This window comes from Corvus moneduloides, chromosome 4 (genome assembly GCF_009650955.1).
Source record: "Corvus moneduloides isolate bCorMon1 chromosome 4, bCorMon1.pri, whole genome shotgun sequence".
Classification (NCBI taxonomy): domain Eukaryota; kingdom Metazoa; phylum Chordata; class Aves; order Passeriformes; family Corvidae; genus Corvus; species Corvus moneduloides.
The window spans coordinates 11,255,147-11,271,786 of NC_045479.1; the positions used below are offsets into that span (position 1 = coordinate 11,255,147).

Genomic DNA, 16,640 nt, shown 5'->3' on the forward strand with positions numbered 1-16,640 from the left:
AAAGAAACTTTATTAAATTGGCTCCAAGAAGAAAATGATGCACATGAATGTCTGAAATTTATACCACTCGTGTTTCTTTGAGAAGAAACTGAAATCAGAAGTGATTGTCAGATTCCTATTTCATTCTGTCTTCTGTTCTCTAGTCTAACCCCTCTAGGATTCCAGGCTTCATGTGGCAATTGATTAAAAACATTTTTCCTCAAGAAGAAGTAATAATAAAAGGTTTCATCATCCAACTTCTGTTAAAAAACAATGGCACAAGAAGAAAATGATCAGATCCAATGTCTGTAGCTACTGACTACTATAAGGATTAATCTGAGAGGTTTGGAAGAATTTCCCCTAAAGCAGGAAAAGCCATCAAAAAGGCAATGTGTGAGGCAGAAAAAGAAAAAAAAATCACTGAAGAGAAACCTGCATTTTTCTATAATCTCTATAATGAGGATGGCTTTGAAAATACCATTGGTGATTGAGTGTAGACTTGTTGCATACATTTATTGTGGAAGAGTTATATATTACACCTTTTCCTTGGTTTTTCAGCCAGGCCTGGCTGTATATTGAAAAGTTTCTTCTTAGGATTTGGCAAGTTCCTTAGCATAGAAGGGATTTCTCTACTGTTTACTTCCCAAAACACATGATCCTATGACAGATGCTATTGATAAAGAAGAAAGAAAAAAAGGGAACAGAATCATAAATAAGTACCTTGTCTTAGATGAAGATTTGAGGTAAAAGATACTTGGGTTACTCATGCTGCTCAGTGTGTAAATCTTGTAGACTCTAAGTGATCCACACCATGGAAGGTTCTGTTCTGGGGACTGATTCTGTTTCCTTTACGCAAGAACAGCAGCCACCACCCTGCAGATCCATAATTTAAAAGCTTTGATTTGTGTTCTTGTTCGTAACTCGGAGGCCAGACTTAGAGGCACAGAGTGTGTTGTTGTTGGGCTCGGGTTCTGCTCAGGCCCTGCCCAGCTTCTGTGAAGAGTGGACTTCTGAGAAGGGCTGTGACCTGAGACACTTCTTTTGATGCTGTTTGTCCTTCAGAGTTTTTGTGTCGGGGCCTGAGGCTGGATGAGTTGTTGCAGATGTGACATCAGGTGTTGAGAAACTCAAGGGCTGGCTCTGAGCTCTTGGCCTCTTTCCTGCTCAGCTCAGACAGTCAAGGCACCGAGAGTGTGTGGTTTGGGCTTTTTCCCTCATCAGAAGTAGGTTCTGTGTCAGTGGCAGCACATCCAGGGTCCTGCTTGGATACCTCAGGAGAAGATGTTTTGCATGTCCTTGACTTTCCACTATACCCAGCCTTCCATCACTTTATTTCCCAGCTTGGGCCATGAGCCCGGGGAATGTTTATCTCTCTTTTCTCCAGGATGGTCTACCAGGGGAGTAGGAAACTATGGAACAGGCTGGATGGCCAGAGGTCTGGCTCCTGGCACGGGTCTCTTTAGCCTTTTCCCTGTACATGAACACGTAAAGAGCTCTGTGTGGAGACCTTGTGGCGTAAATGTGAACGTAAAAACGGTATTTAAGGGTTGCCATCAAGTTTTCCAGCCAAAAAAAGGAAGTTTTGGTGTCAACAGTCCTTGATGGAACAGTGTGAGCTTCCTAAAAGTGTTGTAAATATTTCCAGAGTGACCAGACAGGCATCCACAGAACTCCAGGATGCTGAGACAAGATTCCTTCTGGGATCTGGACAGAGATTCTTCTCTTTGTAATCTATTCAGGTTTGTTTCTAGAAACACTGAACACACTCAACAAATACCTGTGAATTGCTGAGGCTGTTCAAAGACTTCCCCATTTAATGATTGTTTGCTAGATTGTTACACAAGACCATCTAAATTCTGTGTTTGGCTTTGGGATTACTTTTTTTGCCTGCTTTTTGCATCATTTACACTTTCATAAGAAGGAATTCAGAAGGTTGAAGAGATTTCAAGATGGCCACACAAACACTTCTGGCACAGAGTTTTCTATGAAGATGTATTTACACAATTATCCAGAACCTTGAACATTTTTTCATGAACTTGAAAAAAAATTAAACTGCATTTTCCAGGGCAATGAATAAAGGGGCTACAAACAACATCAAAGCAAATGCTTGTGTGTTTATTCTTAAAGTACTGCAAATACTTTTTAAATTTTTCTTTTTCTTTTTTTTTTTTTTTACAGAATCCTCCCAGCTGTATTCCTGCTAAATTCACTTAAAACCAAATAAGGCATATTTTGGGGCTATGTAGTTTTCTAAGCATTTCACAGTTTTTGGGGGACATTACTTTAACATCTGGTTTTATTTCCTTGTTAATTCCTTTTCCTGACTCTGAAAGTAAAATAGTCAGAAAAGCATGATTTTAAGGATCAGATATTTGTATGCTTTGAAAAAGCTCCATCTTAGTGTATACACTGTATCTCAGAGCAAAACAATGAGAATGAAACTCTGAAGGCCATATAATTGATATACAGAGATTTTACTTTCTTATGCAAATATACTGTCCCTGAGATGAGAAAGGGGAAATGTCAGAGGACTTGCAACCTGTACACAAAAAAAGGTGTATGTGAGAGAAGGTCCTGGGCAAAACTGTTTCAAGGGTGAGCTGTAGGTTGTGACAACAGCACTGAAGGAAATGATTTTAAAGTATAATACTGTGCTATGTACACAGAATAATGTGCTATTGTCACAAAAAAAGTGCAATTCCTCCCTCAGTGGAGAGAGAACTTATACAGGGGCTTGCCAAGAAAGAAGCCACAGTATCTATGGCCTCATACACACCAACACCTTTTCTATGCTAATATTTTTTCTACTCTGAGATGTAGATCACAGTCAGATTTATTATTTATATATATATATGCAAAATTCACCTTTGTAAAGATTTAAAGAGGAACACTTCTAAACTTGGAGGATGTCAGTGACAAAAGGAGGGATGAAAGTGCTGCACACCACCACCAGCTCCTGCATCCACAAAGATGCTTCTGTTCCTGCTTTTCACAGGCTGCCACCAAGTTTTTTAAAGGAAGCTGGGAAGAACTTGTGGCACCTTGTAGATTTTCTTCTATTGCTTGATTGTGTATCATCTTCCTTACAGGGAAAAGGACAGGAAAGAAACAGCATGGACTAATCAGTTAATTATGTATAAATGCAGAAGAATAGACCCTGAACCCTTTGGCCTTTATTAAATTTATTATTTCCTTTGGCTTGTGCTTGTACTAGCAACTTGAAGCTATTGGAAACATTCATAGAGCATAGTGACAAACCTTTGTCTCTTCATGGCCCTACTCTGGGATATTTATTCCTGGGACCAAACTGGGAAGTGGAATTTTATGGGGTTGGTAACGCATAAAGCTCATCAACAATTTACTCTCAGCTGCTCCCTTCAGAAGCTGTCACAAAACATTGCTTTTTTTTTTTTTTTTTTTTTTTCCAGTTATCCAGTTTGGCTTTGTCACACTCTTTGTTGCCTCCTTCCCTCTGGCCCCTCTCTTTGCTCTTCTGAACAACATCATCGAGGTCCGTCTCGATGCAAAAAAATTTGTTACTGAGCTGAGGAGGCCAGACACAGTGAGAGCAAAAGATATAGGTGAGTAATGAAAGAGCATTGCAGCGAAGATAAGACCAAAAATACAATCAAAAAAGAAGAAAATTTATAATGAACCCATTAATAAGTTCTTTTTTTTTTTCACTTACAGGTATTTGGTATAACATTTTAAGTGGTATTGGAAAGCTTTCAGTGATCATTAATGTAAGTGTTTGGTTACACCAGTTTCTAACCATGGTCTTGGGAGTTTATACTGTTCCTTCAATGTCATTTAAAAAAAAATTATAATTTATTGTTTATAATTGTTTATAGTTTATTGTCCCTTCAACATAATTTAAAAGCAAAGTCTAATTTTCTCAATTTCTCAAATACATCAGAATTCAGATATATTATGTTTATTCTTCTGTATGTACTCCCTAAGTAAAATTTTCCTGTATATGCTTTAAGATAAAAAAAATCTCATGCCCTAGGAGTTTAATCCTAAGAGTTACTAGTGGGTTTTTAACCTACAGGTCATTAATTCATAGAATCACTTAGGTTGGAAAAGACCTTTAAGATCATGGACTAATACCATAAATTTTAAAGATATCAAAGCCATTTAGAAAGGCAGATGATTTTCACTACTGAAGGGAGAACTTGTGGAGAGGTGGTATGCAATTTCTTTGATAAAATAGCTCCCAGCACAACAGCACAGCACTCTAATGCCTCCAGAGGAGCAGTGTTGTTTCACTTGGGCGGAGCATTGTTCACTTACGGCTCTCCAGTTTCCAGGATTTAAGGTAGGAAATCTGTGGGACCCCGCACATCCCCATAATCTCACTGTCAGACACAGATTTCAGCTGTCCAGCACTGAGCTGTGCTGGAGGAGAAAAACTCTGCAGTCTCTTGTTTTTATCTGAATACACTTTGCAGATTTATGATCCTTGATTATTTCCTGTGTCAATCAAACTCTGGAAATATTTATTTCCTGGGGATTCCATTAAAGTATCAGTTAGACACCTTTCTTGAAAGAAATGTAAATATGTACATACCCATTCGAAAAAAAAAAATACTGAATGCCCAATTCTCCTTCTCCATCTGGATAATATTGATACAGGAAATTGTTATTTAGCAAAATGTAGTTTTCAATTGTCATAGGATCACAGAATGTTTGGGGTTGGATGGGACCTTAAAGCCCATCTCATTCCATCCCCCTGCCATGGGCAGGGACACCTTCCACTATCCCAGCTTCCTCAGAGCCCCATCCAACCTGGCCTGGAACACTGCCAGGGATGGGGCAGCCACAGCTGCTCTGGGCAACCTGTGCCAGGGCCTCACCACCCTCACAGGGAAGAATTTTTTCCTAATATCCCATCTAAACCTGCTCTCTGTAAGTTTGAAGCCAGTGCCCCTTGTCCTGTCACTCCAGGCCCCTGTAAGAAGCCCCTCTCCAGGCCTCTTGAAATCTCTTCAGGCACTGGAAGAGTCTCTAAGGTCTCCTCCCAAATCCTTCTCTTTTCCAGGCTGAACAATCCCAATTCTCTCGGCCTGTCTCCACAGCACAGGGGCTCCATCCCTCTGATCATCTTCACAGGCTCCTCTGGACCTGCTCCAACAGGAATGAGTCCAGAGGAGAAATCAAAGGGATTCTTGTTGAGATGATCTAGAGACTTCTGTGACTGACTGCCTCCACAATTACACCAGTCTTATGGGACACCAGTCTTGTAAGAGTTTAATACCAGCATGAGATCCCCTCATGTGAGATGTGTGAATCCTGATGCAGAGCAGAAAATGGACCTTTACACTCAACAGGTTTGGTGTAACTACACCAAAATATAGCCCTAATTATAGCCCAACTGGCTATTAGGTCTTGTTGTGGGTTTTTTTAAAACTAGTGATAAACCTCCATATGGCTCCAGAGATGAAACTAATTGGAGAAATGGACAGTCCATTAATTGCTTTTGCTACTTCCTTAACTCAGCCTTCACCAAGAGAGACAGAGCAGGTCACTGTGCATTTGTGTGCAAGTATTCTGTACCAATTCTGGGCATATAACTCTCCCTTCATCACCACTCTAAATTCACCTGAACATGAAAATTTTCCCCTGAATTAATTAACCTGGAGACACAGATTCACAATGCTGTTATTTGGTTGTTTGTTTTGTTTTTCCATCCCTCAGGCTTTTGTCATCGCTGTCACCTCCGATTTCATCCCACGCCTTATGTATCAATATGCATACAGCCAGAATGGAACCATGCATGGCTTCATCAATCACACCCTCTCATACTTCAATGTCAGTCAGCTCAAGGCTGGGACACAGCCAGAAAACTCCCTGTTTGCACAGGAGGTTTCCTTCTGCAGGTAAAGTGAGGACAGCTGGCACAGTCAAGGGAATTTCCTTGGCTCTTAATGTCATTTTTAAAAGTGGGAATTGATAAAATTCAGTTATATGGCCACATATTCAGCAATATTCATGTGCCTTTGAAAAGGTGATTTTGAAAGTGCAGCTTTTATAGTATTCTCACTGTGTTACAAGGTCTTTAAAACAGTTTTTTCAGGGCATTAAAAGGCAAAATAAACAATTTAGACAGACTTGATAAAAAAAAAAGCAAACAAAAACTTTCTTTATTGAAAGACATAGCTTTCACTAAAAATAATGATTTTTTTAAATGGGCACCCAGTAATTAGAGCCAGACTTTCTTTTTCTTTATTAAATTCATTCCTTACTCACTGAGATCTGAGTTTTCAATATATTATGCCCGTCTTAAAACCTTCACCAGTTGCTCTCTACGTGTCTTATATTTCAGATTCATCTTTTCAGACTGGGGAAACAAGGCTCAACTTCCTTTAAAATATGTCCCAAATACCAGATACAGATGGGGTAATTCCAGTTTGCATGAGAAATCACTAATGTGGCTCCAGCTTTCAAAATAACTTTGTATTTTTATAATAATATGCAGAAATTCAAAGAGCTGGTTTAAGGCATTACAACCCCAGGCTGTTCAAAACTGAGCTTCTTTGGGCCAGTGCTATATTCAACAGCCTGTCTCACCTTCCTTTTTGACTGCCTTGAAATCACCCTGTTCTTGGTCTCTGCAATGGCACAAAATCTTTATAAAAGTTCCTCTTCCATTTATTTAAGGAGAGCCTTAATTTAGAGTGGTTTTCCCTCCCTTGCTTTGATGTGCAATATATTTCACACTGATTTTAAGCAGGGTATACACCTTGCCCAACTATAACCCACAAAAATCCCAGTTTCTTCACTGGAAGCAGGGTAAACAGGGAGAGAAATCTGTCCCTCTGCTGTTGGGATTGCCTTTGCGGGGTACCTACCCTCTCACCTTGACTACAGCACAGGATAGATGAGTGGACTCCTAACTTTCAAGCACCTTATCAGCATGTGAGCTCTGCTATTCCCCATTTCTGCTGCCAGGAGTTGTTTGTTAGCAAAATATTCCCTGTGAGAGTATGCAGCATCTCTGGACTTTCTAACAGATTTGTAAGTCTGTGAAAGGCTTTTCCACCCTCAATTCCTAGAACTTTTAAATTTTTTATCCCTAAATTAGCCCGTGTTTTCCTTCAACAAGCATCTTGATCCACTTCACTGTGACTTTGCTACTTTCACTATGCTGCTCTTTACCTTGTGTCAGCCACTGGCCTCTGTTCATGGTGTCTGAGTGCTGGTGTGTTTGGAAATGTGTGCATTGACAACCAGGGTGAAAGGCACTCCTCATGTTAGTATGGCCATATACAGCCAAATACTCAAGAGACCCCAAATACAGGGAGGAGGGAATAATCTACACTGGGTATAAAAGTGGTCCCTGCCTGATGATATCATCTAAGAGACTGAGAAGAAGAAAAAGATTAGTGTTTGACCGTGTGTTAGCCCGAGTGAGACAAAACTATGGGAGCATTTCTCTTCTATTATCAGGAAACAATTGGGAAAAGATGCCAGCATCCACAAACACTGTTTCTCATTATGATCTGCCTCATTTGAATCTTATCAAAATCTCAGCTTTGGACAGGACTATCACTGTGATAAAGTATGGGGTCTCTAACTTGTGTCCCAAGAGACAGGCAACCAAACACTGCCCCTCAAGCTGGAAATAAAATCTGTATTTCTGTTTCTGGCAAATGCGTTGGGAACAAGCTGACCTCTCTTATTCTTAGATTTCTGTGACCTCTGGAGATAAATGTGGTTGCAATGAGGCTGCGTTTTGCTCCTTACGGGCACTGCCAGAGATTAAGGTATCTTTAAAATAACCTTAACAAGCCAGAAACAACTCTGCCACTCAACATACAGAATACATTCTTCAAATATTTAGAGCAGCATTTTCTCCAGTGCTGTGAACTCTTTGGCACTACTTCCAAATAAATGTTGCTGTAACGCCGTTCTGACGCACAGTAGTAGTTGTAATTTTACTTTTTGTGGGGGGAGGAAATGGCATTTGTGTAGCTGAAGGCAAATTAAAAGCAAATCTTGCTAAGATATGGATATTTTTATTGGTTTGTCCCTTTTAGTCCTTGTAGTCTTGTATGATAATGGAGGACATAAAAACCTGCTGGTCACACTGAAAAGAAAGAAGCAGCAGATATGGAGTCATTAAAGGGACTTTTCCTTTAACATGGGTCTGCTCCAACATTCAGCAAATTTATAAAATGTCTTTGAATATATTTTCTTAATGTCATGGGACTCATCTCATCTACTCCTAATGATCAATGCTGGATGCTAATATTTTTCCCTAATTTTTACATACTCCTGCACTTCTGGTTCTGTGATTGTGGATGTTTTCTCCAATTTCTTCTGAAAGACCAGCTGAAGAAGGAAATTAAACAGATTAGCTTATTTGGACTGATTTGCAGTTCCACCTACATACACAGTTTGATTTGCTTTTTTAACCAGTTTTTTTTTTTCCCCCCACACAATACCCTTCTGAAATACTATAGCGTCTTTCTCTTAGCTCTGGCTTCTGTTCATGTTTGTCCAAGTATTGTGAGGTTGTCTCCACCCAGCCTCTCTTCCCCCTTTTCTGCTTTTCTATTCTCCCTCAGAATTTTTCTGTGCTATGTTCTTCAACCATGTTGACTACTTCAAATTCTTGTCCTTTTTCAGTGGAATTCCAGTTGCTTGCTATTTTGTAAACACAATAGTCTTTGCAGCACTGGTTGGTTGCTGTTCCTACCTGTAGCGGGTTGGGTTTGTAACCAGGCAGAAACACCAATTTAGTGTAGTGGTTTGGTCTAAAATACTCATTACTGTTTATCTTCTGTGAGATAAGAATTAGGAGAAATGCAAAGCAGGCACCAAACTTGAAAGAATATAAAGAAGTTTATTAACAGACCTAAAAGAAGGAAAAAAAAATTATACCACACCTTCAGAACTCTCCTCCTCCCCCCACCTTCCTCCCTTCTCCCACTGACAAATGTAAAAAGACAACCCTTAAGATGTTGTCTGTTTACCACTTCCATAACAACCTTGTTCAGTCCATTTAGAAAGAGAAGTCTCTTCTTGCTCATGCTATGAAAACATTATCACAACGAGACAGCCGCCCACTTCCAAATATTGTTCAGTCCATTTAGGAAGAGGAGTCTCTCTGCCTGCGTGTGAGTCCTTTCCCCCGACTTGCAGCTTTTCCCGCAACTGCTTTCGAGGGTCCACTCTTGAAGGTTTTTGGGGTACAATTTTAAGGTTGAGCTGTTCATAAACAAAAAACAGAGGCCCTTCTCCTTCCCTGGGAGCAAAGGGTCTTCCTCATGTTCATCGTTAGGACTATCTCTGGGAGCATCTCTAGGAACTGAGGTTTCTCCTTTCCCATTTGGAGCAAAAGTCCTCATCTGGTCCATCTCTCCCAGTCCAAACTTCTCATGAAATTACAGCTGCGTCAGCATCTGCCTATCTCAGCACAGGTACTTTTGCTTACGAGTTGAGCTCTTCACAGCAATAAAAGGGTTAATCTCACCTCGGCCTTGCAGCTTTGCAGCTGGAATGTTGAATTTTTCGTATTGCAGTGGAGAGGGGGGAGAGCCGAGCCGCTCCGGCTGCCCACGGCAAGGCAGTGGGGAGGGTTCCACAGCTGGAACAGGTCCATTGGCTCCAGGATGGCCATGGCCCAGCCTGGCCCAAGCAGGGCCTGCTGGTCCCACTGGCCCCCACACGGGGCCCGCAGCCACCTGTCCCAGCGCCGGAAACGAGAGAGAGAGAGAGAGAGCTGTGGGGGGTTTGTCTATTCTTAAGTGTGGATCACAGAGGCGGTCACAATTTTAAGTGGCTTAAAGAATTGTCCATATTCAAACTGGCCAGCTGATAGGTTCTATCAGGTCACAGAGGAAGCTGTAAGCACCCCTTAGCAAGGACATCCCTTCCGGGACTATGCTTGCTAACCTATGACACTACCACACCTGCTGAATCAAATATTTTAAGAGTGAAGCATTGAAGAAGAGAGGGAATCATAGAGTTGTGGAATATCTTGAGTGGGAAGGGACCCACAAGGACCATCAAATCCTGGCCATGCACAGAACACCCCAAAAATCACACCCGAGGGTATTGTCCAAATGCTTCTTGAGCTGAAAAGATGGTCCTTGTAGGAAAGAAACTATCTGTAGAATACAGGGGTTAGAAAAGGCCCTTTGGAGCCCGATGTGCCAGAGAATAATTAAAAAGGGAGGTGGGGAGGAGGCCAGCTACCTCATCTGTAGCTCTGGCAACATTTTCCTTCACCATGGATCATTTGCTCATGTTCTGTTGAGTGTAGGATCAGGCATCACAAGCAGTGTGATTCCCAGCTGAGCCAGGTGAAATTTCCATGGGGTCTGATGTCCTGCAACACTTACATAGTTTGTGCAGCTCAGAATGCATTAAATGGAAAACCCACCACAGTTGGTGACCCTTTCAGGTGAACCCGGGCTCCGTTTCAAGACTGGGATTGATTTATAGTGGTCAGCAAAGTCCACAAGAAACTCAGTGGTTTTCCTTGGCTTTGATGTTCAAACAGATTAAATTCAAGGGAACTGTCTTTGTCTCTTGATGCAGCGCTTGTACAGATTTGAGCAACATGTGGGAGCCTGCAATGTCCAGAAAGGGACCAGAGGGGGGATCTGGCAGTGCAGGAACAGCACAGGAATCCCAAGTCAGGACTTGCGCGTGCACCACCAAGCAAAACCATTCAGGGGCTAACACAGCCCAGGGAGTTCTTCCCTCAACTAACACAGCCCCCAATTTAAAGTGGTTTTCTCCTCCTTGTGGGCTGCACCTTGTGTCCTTTGTCTCCAGAAGCTGCAGCATAGAACCACATCCAGCATTCCAGACTCAGTTTCTTGGGGGTGGGGAGCGGCAGGATGTAGGGGATGCGTGGATGGCAAGCCTGTGATTTAACATGCAAAACCATGTGGGTAGAACCTGAAGGTAATTTTGGCAAGTGCACCTGCAAACTGAAGCTGACAGATTTTATATATGAACCTTCTCCATTATCCCCCAACGGAGGCTTTTGCACAGTCTAATGAATCTTACTGTCAGGACGGGTTTTGTGGTATTCAAAACAGATTTTCCCTTTCTTAATTTCATCCCATTACTCCTAGTCAAACACTGGGAACAGCACTAAATTATCCCTTTCAGTCCTGAGGGCACAATTTGTGCATGGTTATCATGTCCAACTGTGGCTGTTACTTACCAAAGTGGAGCAATACATGTGCTGCTCTTTAATCTTCCTGGTGAGTCAGTCTCCTCAGCCCTTGTACTGTTCTCCTGAACTGCCTTCAATTTGTTGCTATATTTTTCTTTGGTTTCCTTTTTTTTTTTTTTTTTCTCTCTTTCTTTTTTTCCCCCCTCTGGAATCTGCACAGCTGAATGGCTGAATGCAGCATTCCAGGTGTGGATTTACCTGGGCTGTTCAGAGAAAGGCTAATTCCCCTCCCAGCACCATCATGACTTTTGTTGATACACCCACAAGTCATAGACTGTCCTGCTGCCATATTTCAAACGTGTGCTCGCTTGCTGGCCACTGCAAGCTCCAGGCTATTTCCACTTTCAAATACTATGTCTTCAAAGATCCTTCAAGTGTTTTAATTTTAATTATTTTCCATTTCCCTGTATTATTCTCATTGTGTTTCCTGTCTTCATTTCTTATTGCTTTCTGCGTTTCCTGCTATTTGCAAAACTTTCCAATTTAGGAGCATCTGTGGTTTTTATTAGCCTGTTGTTTACTTCCAAATGATTGATGATAATACTAAAAGCAAGTCTTTACACCAAACCACTAAGGCTCTGTTTTATCCTGTCCAAGGCTAGACAGTTAATTTAGGAAGTGCCTTTCCCATGGCTCCCCCTTTCGTTAATGCAAAGACAGGAATCACCAAAGCGTGTGTCATGTTTTATGTGGGCTGAATTATTCCCTGAATTAATCAAGGTTTAGGTGACATGAATGCAGGTTTATCTCCTTCAATCTGAAAATGCCTTGGACTATCTCTTTGCTTTCATTTCAGCATTTTATTCCCTGTACACTGATGTCAATTTACATTAAGAAAATAAAGGGGACATTTGTCAATCCTATAAAATCTTGACATTTCCAACGTTACAACTGTGAAAACCAGACTGAGTTAAATTCAGTGGAGGTAGTCCAGCTCTAATTCTGAAGCTGTATTTCATAATAAGGCTTGAAGTAGGAACATCTGGAGGATTTAATTCTTTAGGTTTCGTGATTGGAAAATGACGTTAATCACAGCTATTGGTGCTGGAGGAAATTGCTGGAACTGTGATAACCGAGCTGTCTCCATCTCCAGGTTCAAAGACTACAGAGAACCACCTTGGTCCCCGCACCAGTACGAGTTTTCTAAGCAGTTCTGGGCAGTCTTATCTGCTCGCTTGGCTTTTGTGATTCTGTTTCAGGTAAGGCTGCTGAGTTGCTTCACTTTCAGCCACAGAAATATCATCATAAATGGATCCAAATGCATGTTCCAAAGCAGCCCATGTCCAATAGACATGGAAGGCAAGACCCACAGTTTCTCTTAGCCCTTGGCACTAGCAGTAATCCCCAAAACACTCCAGGCTCTGAATGTTTAAGTGGACTCTGTCATTTTTATACTCTCAGAGGAACCACTTTTAAAAAGCACATAAAAGCTGTGTAGGCTTGTTAACTGCTGTTCTTTACCCAAAGCAAGAAACAAACAGAAGTAATAAATCCCCTAAGGATTTTTGCTACTTTCTTGAATTGAGCACAGTAAATTGTCCCCAGTGTGGAGATTTCATTAGCAAGGGATTTGCTGTCATGGCTTGCCTTCCAAATGGCTTCCTTCTGCTCTCCTCCACGATGTGGGATACTTCCACAGCCAAATTGGGCCCATCCCTCTTTTTGAAATTTGCCTTTCTTTTGTCCTCACCTGCCAAGTGTTTCTATGAATCTTGCCTGGTTTGTATTGCCCTCTTCTGCTTCTTTGCTGTGCCTTCAGTAATTTTCCACTACTGGCTTCAAAGCAGTTGAAAGCAACTGGTTCTGCTAGGCTTCAAACCCTGTGCCTGCTCTGCCAGAGAGCATTCCCTGGTTAATTAGCGCCATTGTCTCGGATGGGGACAGAGAGTTCATGCTAGCAGCCCTGTCAGCAAACTGTTCTTACACATTTCAAGGCATTACACAACACAGCACTTCTCAGAGCATTATCATGACAATACAAAGCTTCGCTTATCTATAGATTTCACAAGCAAGCAGAAGGTTTTGCCCAGTCTGCTTCCTGCTCGATGGTATGAGCATCACCTGTAATCACCCTGACACCTGAGGTTTGGGGTTGTGGCTTGCACACTGTGGTAGTGTAAAAACAATCCTGCTTGTCAGCAGACAGAAGGATTTGAAGACAGAATGGCCATGAAAGTTGTCTGCTGTGTGCTCAGGCCACACTGGAAACACAAGAGTGTCTTTGTCTTGTGTTGTAGGATTTTTGATAGCATTGAAGGATGTCCTTACATTAATGGATTCTGAACTCACTATCAAGGAACTGGATGTTGAGAAATGGGCACCTTTGGATACCTGTAAAGAATAATGATGGTTTAGTTACTAAGGCAATGAATTATTTCATGATTCCAAGTCCTTTCCCATTTCAAACCTAACTGAAGCACATGTTTAATTCAGCCTCTACACTGAGGAGTAGCTGTGCACAAACCTGAGCTGCTTCTTGAAATAAAGCCTCACTCAGCTGCTTACTACTACACACCACCAGCAAAATGTGTTTGACATCTGTCTCATAGCTATAACAAAGGTTTGGTTTTGCTCCAGTGCAAGTATTTTGTATTTTTCACCCTTGCTTCCCATCTGTTGCTGTGCTTGCAGAACTTGGTGATGTTCCTCAGTGTTCTGGTTGACTGGATAATCCCTGACATCCCCAAGGACATCAGTGAACAGATCAAAAAGGAGAAGACTTTGCTTGTTGACTTCTTCCTGAAGGAAGAGCACGAAAAGCTGAAGCTGATCGAAAGCTTTATCGCACGCGACAAGCGGAAACACAGGAGTGGGACCAAAAGCAAAAGGACCAGGGCTGCCAGCTTCTCCCAGTGTCACCGCAGCCCCAAGGGCAGCTTCACCTCCTTCAGCTCACAGCACACCGTGGTGTGACTCAGGGGGGAAGGGAACAGCCTGTGCTTACCTCTGCTTACTGTGTGATGTGATTCTGAACCTGGAGCAAGGGAGGGAGAGACAAGGGACAGGGAGTAGAAGAAAGCTCTTTTGCTTCCTTAGAATCTCCAGATGTGAGGGTCTCCATTACAATTTAACTGGTCTCTGGGCTGCAGCATTTCCAGATTTCATCAGTGCCAGATAAGGGCTGTATTGTGGCTATAGCTGGTTCTTGTGGTGATGATGCATGCAAGCTAGGGAGGCATGCAGGAATTCTCCTGGCAGGAGTTCTCCTGGCAACCACCCCTCCTCCTGCAGATGGCTGGTGGGGCATGGGGACACTCCTGCTGCAGTCTCTATCTTTGGGCAGCTTGGACTGACCCTGGGAAGCACTGACCATGGAGAAGGACTGACCATGGAGAGATACACACAGCTCATCACCTGTAGCTGCTAGCAGAGGGTTTGCAAACGTGGAGCCTCAAGGAGTCTTTGTGCCTTCCTAACCTACACTGCCACACAGTGCCACCTCTGGAGGGCACGCAGGGCTCTGGGAGATGTGGGAACAGAAGGAATTTAAATCACTGGGCACTTGCATCTATGGATATATTGTGTTTTGCTTAGCAGGAGCTGGAATGCATGTGCTGGTGAGCAGGGAGGCCACAACACGTGCATTAGAATGGCTGAAGCTGCCAGAACCAGGGAAGCTCCTTGGCATTCATTGTCCTGAACAAAAAACCAAAAACCAAACCTCGCATGTTTGATTCTCCTCTCGCTTAGACTTGGAATTCAGCCAGTGTCAAGAGGAGTCACGCCACTGAACCACCCGTGCAAAGCTGAGGAGTGAGAATGGAATCAAGCCCTGTAAATCATATGGCATCTCCATGTACACTGCACGTAAAGTAACAAAAATCGCTGCTGTTGTGAGTTTCCGTAAAGTAAAATATTTTGCAGAACTGTATTTCATTGGAAGATAAACATAGTCACTAACCAAGCTTTCACCTACAAGCATTTAAGGAATAACTTTATTCTGTCATGAATGAAAATTAAACTTCCTTAAAAAAATCTGTTTCTTTTCCTGTAGATTCTGCCTCTAACCCAGCTTGAAATTCAGAGGCTGGATAAAAGGTTTTGTTCTAATTTCGTCTTCTCAACGATACTGTCAAAACCATAAAAAATACAAACCAAAAGAAGTACTTCAGTTTCAGGCATTCTATTCAGGATTGCTCTTTAACATAATAATCTTATTTTATGTATTTATGAAGCCTAAGTTTTTATTAATGTTTTAGATGAAAAGATTTTTCTCTGTGACAACTTTTGGTAACATAATGGGAGATGTGAAAATAATTTCTTTTTTTCATTCAGTGCCCAAACTAAGGCAAATCAAAATGGGAGAACTGTTTCAGAGTGGGCTGAAATGAAAAAAAAAATATTTTGGAGTTTCATTTTTAAAATTTACTTTTGGGTTATTTATCCCTTCTATATGGTAATGAAATTTGAAAAGATAACATCATCTTAAATAAAGTTACAAATGTTTAACTTTGTTGAAAAAAAGTCAGTCCTCTCCAAATGTTTTCCTCTTTTTCCCTGTGAAAACTCACTGTTTTGCTTTGTTTTGTTTTAATTTTGCTAGTTGATTGAATGATTTTTTTGTTTGTTTATTTGTTTGCTTTTTAAGACTTTGGCTGTCTCATGGAAATCTGTGACAGGGCTGAGACATTACCTTTGATTTCCAGCCTCTAAGATCAACGTTTAAATGAGAGAATGGTATCTCCTCAGAAACAAATTGTCTCATTTTACTTTCAAAAGGCCAGCAAGCCCTGTTGGGGATTCCATGGTCTAATGTACTAAGACAGTCAGTATTAATAACATCTATTCCCTCTTTTACACCAAGAGAATGCTCTGCTGGTGAATCTGGGGATTTGAAACTGTTGGGGCTTTGGAAGTATCTCTGTTTTTTGCAACTCTAGTTTATTGAAATTCAATCAGTTCTCTTCACTCCAAAAAGCCTCTGATGGGGAGAAAATATGTTTCTAAACAGTAGAAATATCAATCTTGATTGTCATAATTCTTCCTCTCCTCTTTCCAAGAATGTGGGAGGGCATGCAGAAATGGATTTAGAAAGAGATTGCACGCAGGTTGCATGGCACCCTCCTTGCCAGTGGCTTGTTCGATGAAGGATATTCATAGTTAAGGGTTTCCTTAAAATAGAACCATTTTGTACATTTTTTACACCCTCCCTCCACCCAGGAAATACCTTTTAAAAAACTGTGAGTCACTCCAAAGCAGTCAGAAAAATGTTATCCCAAAGTCAAGTGCATTAGGCTGTTGTTACACAGGATTTCCATAACAAGCAACTGAAATGCTTGCCACAGTCCAAAAATGATAAAGTTTTTCTAGATTTCCTAGCACAAGGAACTAGAGAAGCCAGCAGATGTACACTGATGCTCTGCAGGTTCTCCTGAGGCTTATGTATTTCACCCAAACAAGGCTGGGAAAGAGGCATGGCAGCAATCCCGGCTGATGTCCAGATGGGATCTCCCCTGAAACCGCA

At 41.6% G+C, this 16,640-nt stretch overlaps 1 protein-coding gene across 1 annotated transcript in view; it reads left to right on the forward strand.

The window, feature by feature from the left end:
* The window catches only part of ANO2 (anoctamin 2), a 149,155-nt gene extending 133,511 nt beyond the window's left edge, over positions 1-15,644 (forward strand). The window contains exons 21-25 of the mRNA XM_032107542.1: positions 3,408-3,560; positions 3,670-3,722; positions 5,677-5,858; positions 12,270-12,375; positions 13,808-15,644. Coding sequence (XP_031963433.1) covers positions 3,408-3,560; positions 3,670-3,722; positions 5,677-5,858; positions 12,270-12,375; positions 13,808-14,089 — 776 coding nt within the window. The 3' untranslated portion in view covers positions 14,090-15,644. The remainder of the gene's footprint in view (positions 1-3,407; positions 3,561-3,669; positions 3,723-5,676; positions 5,859-12,269; positions 12,376-13,807) is intronic.
* The last annotated feature ends 996 nt before the right edge of the window (positions 15,645-16,640 follow it).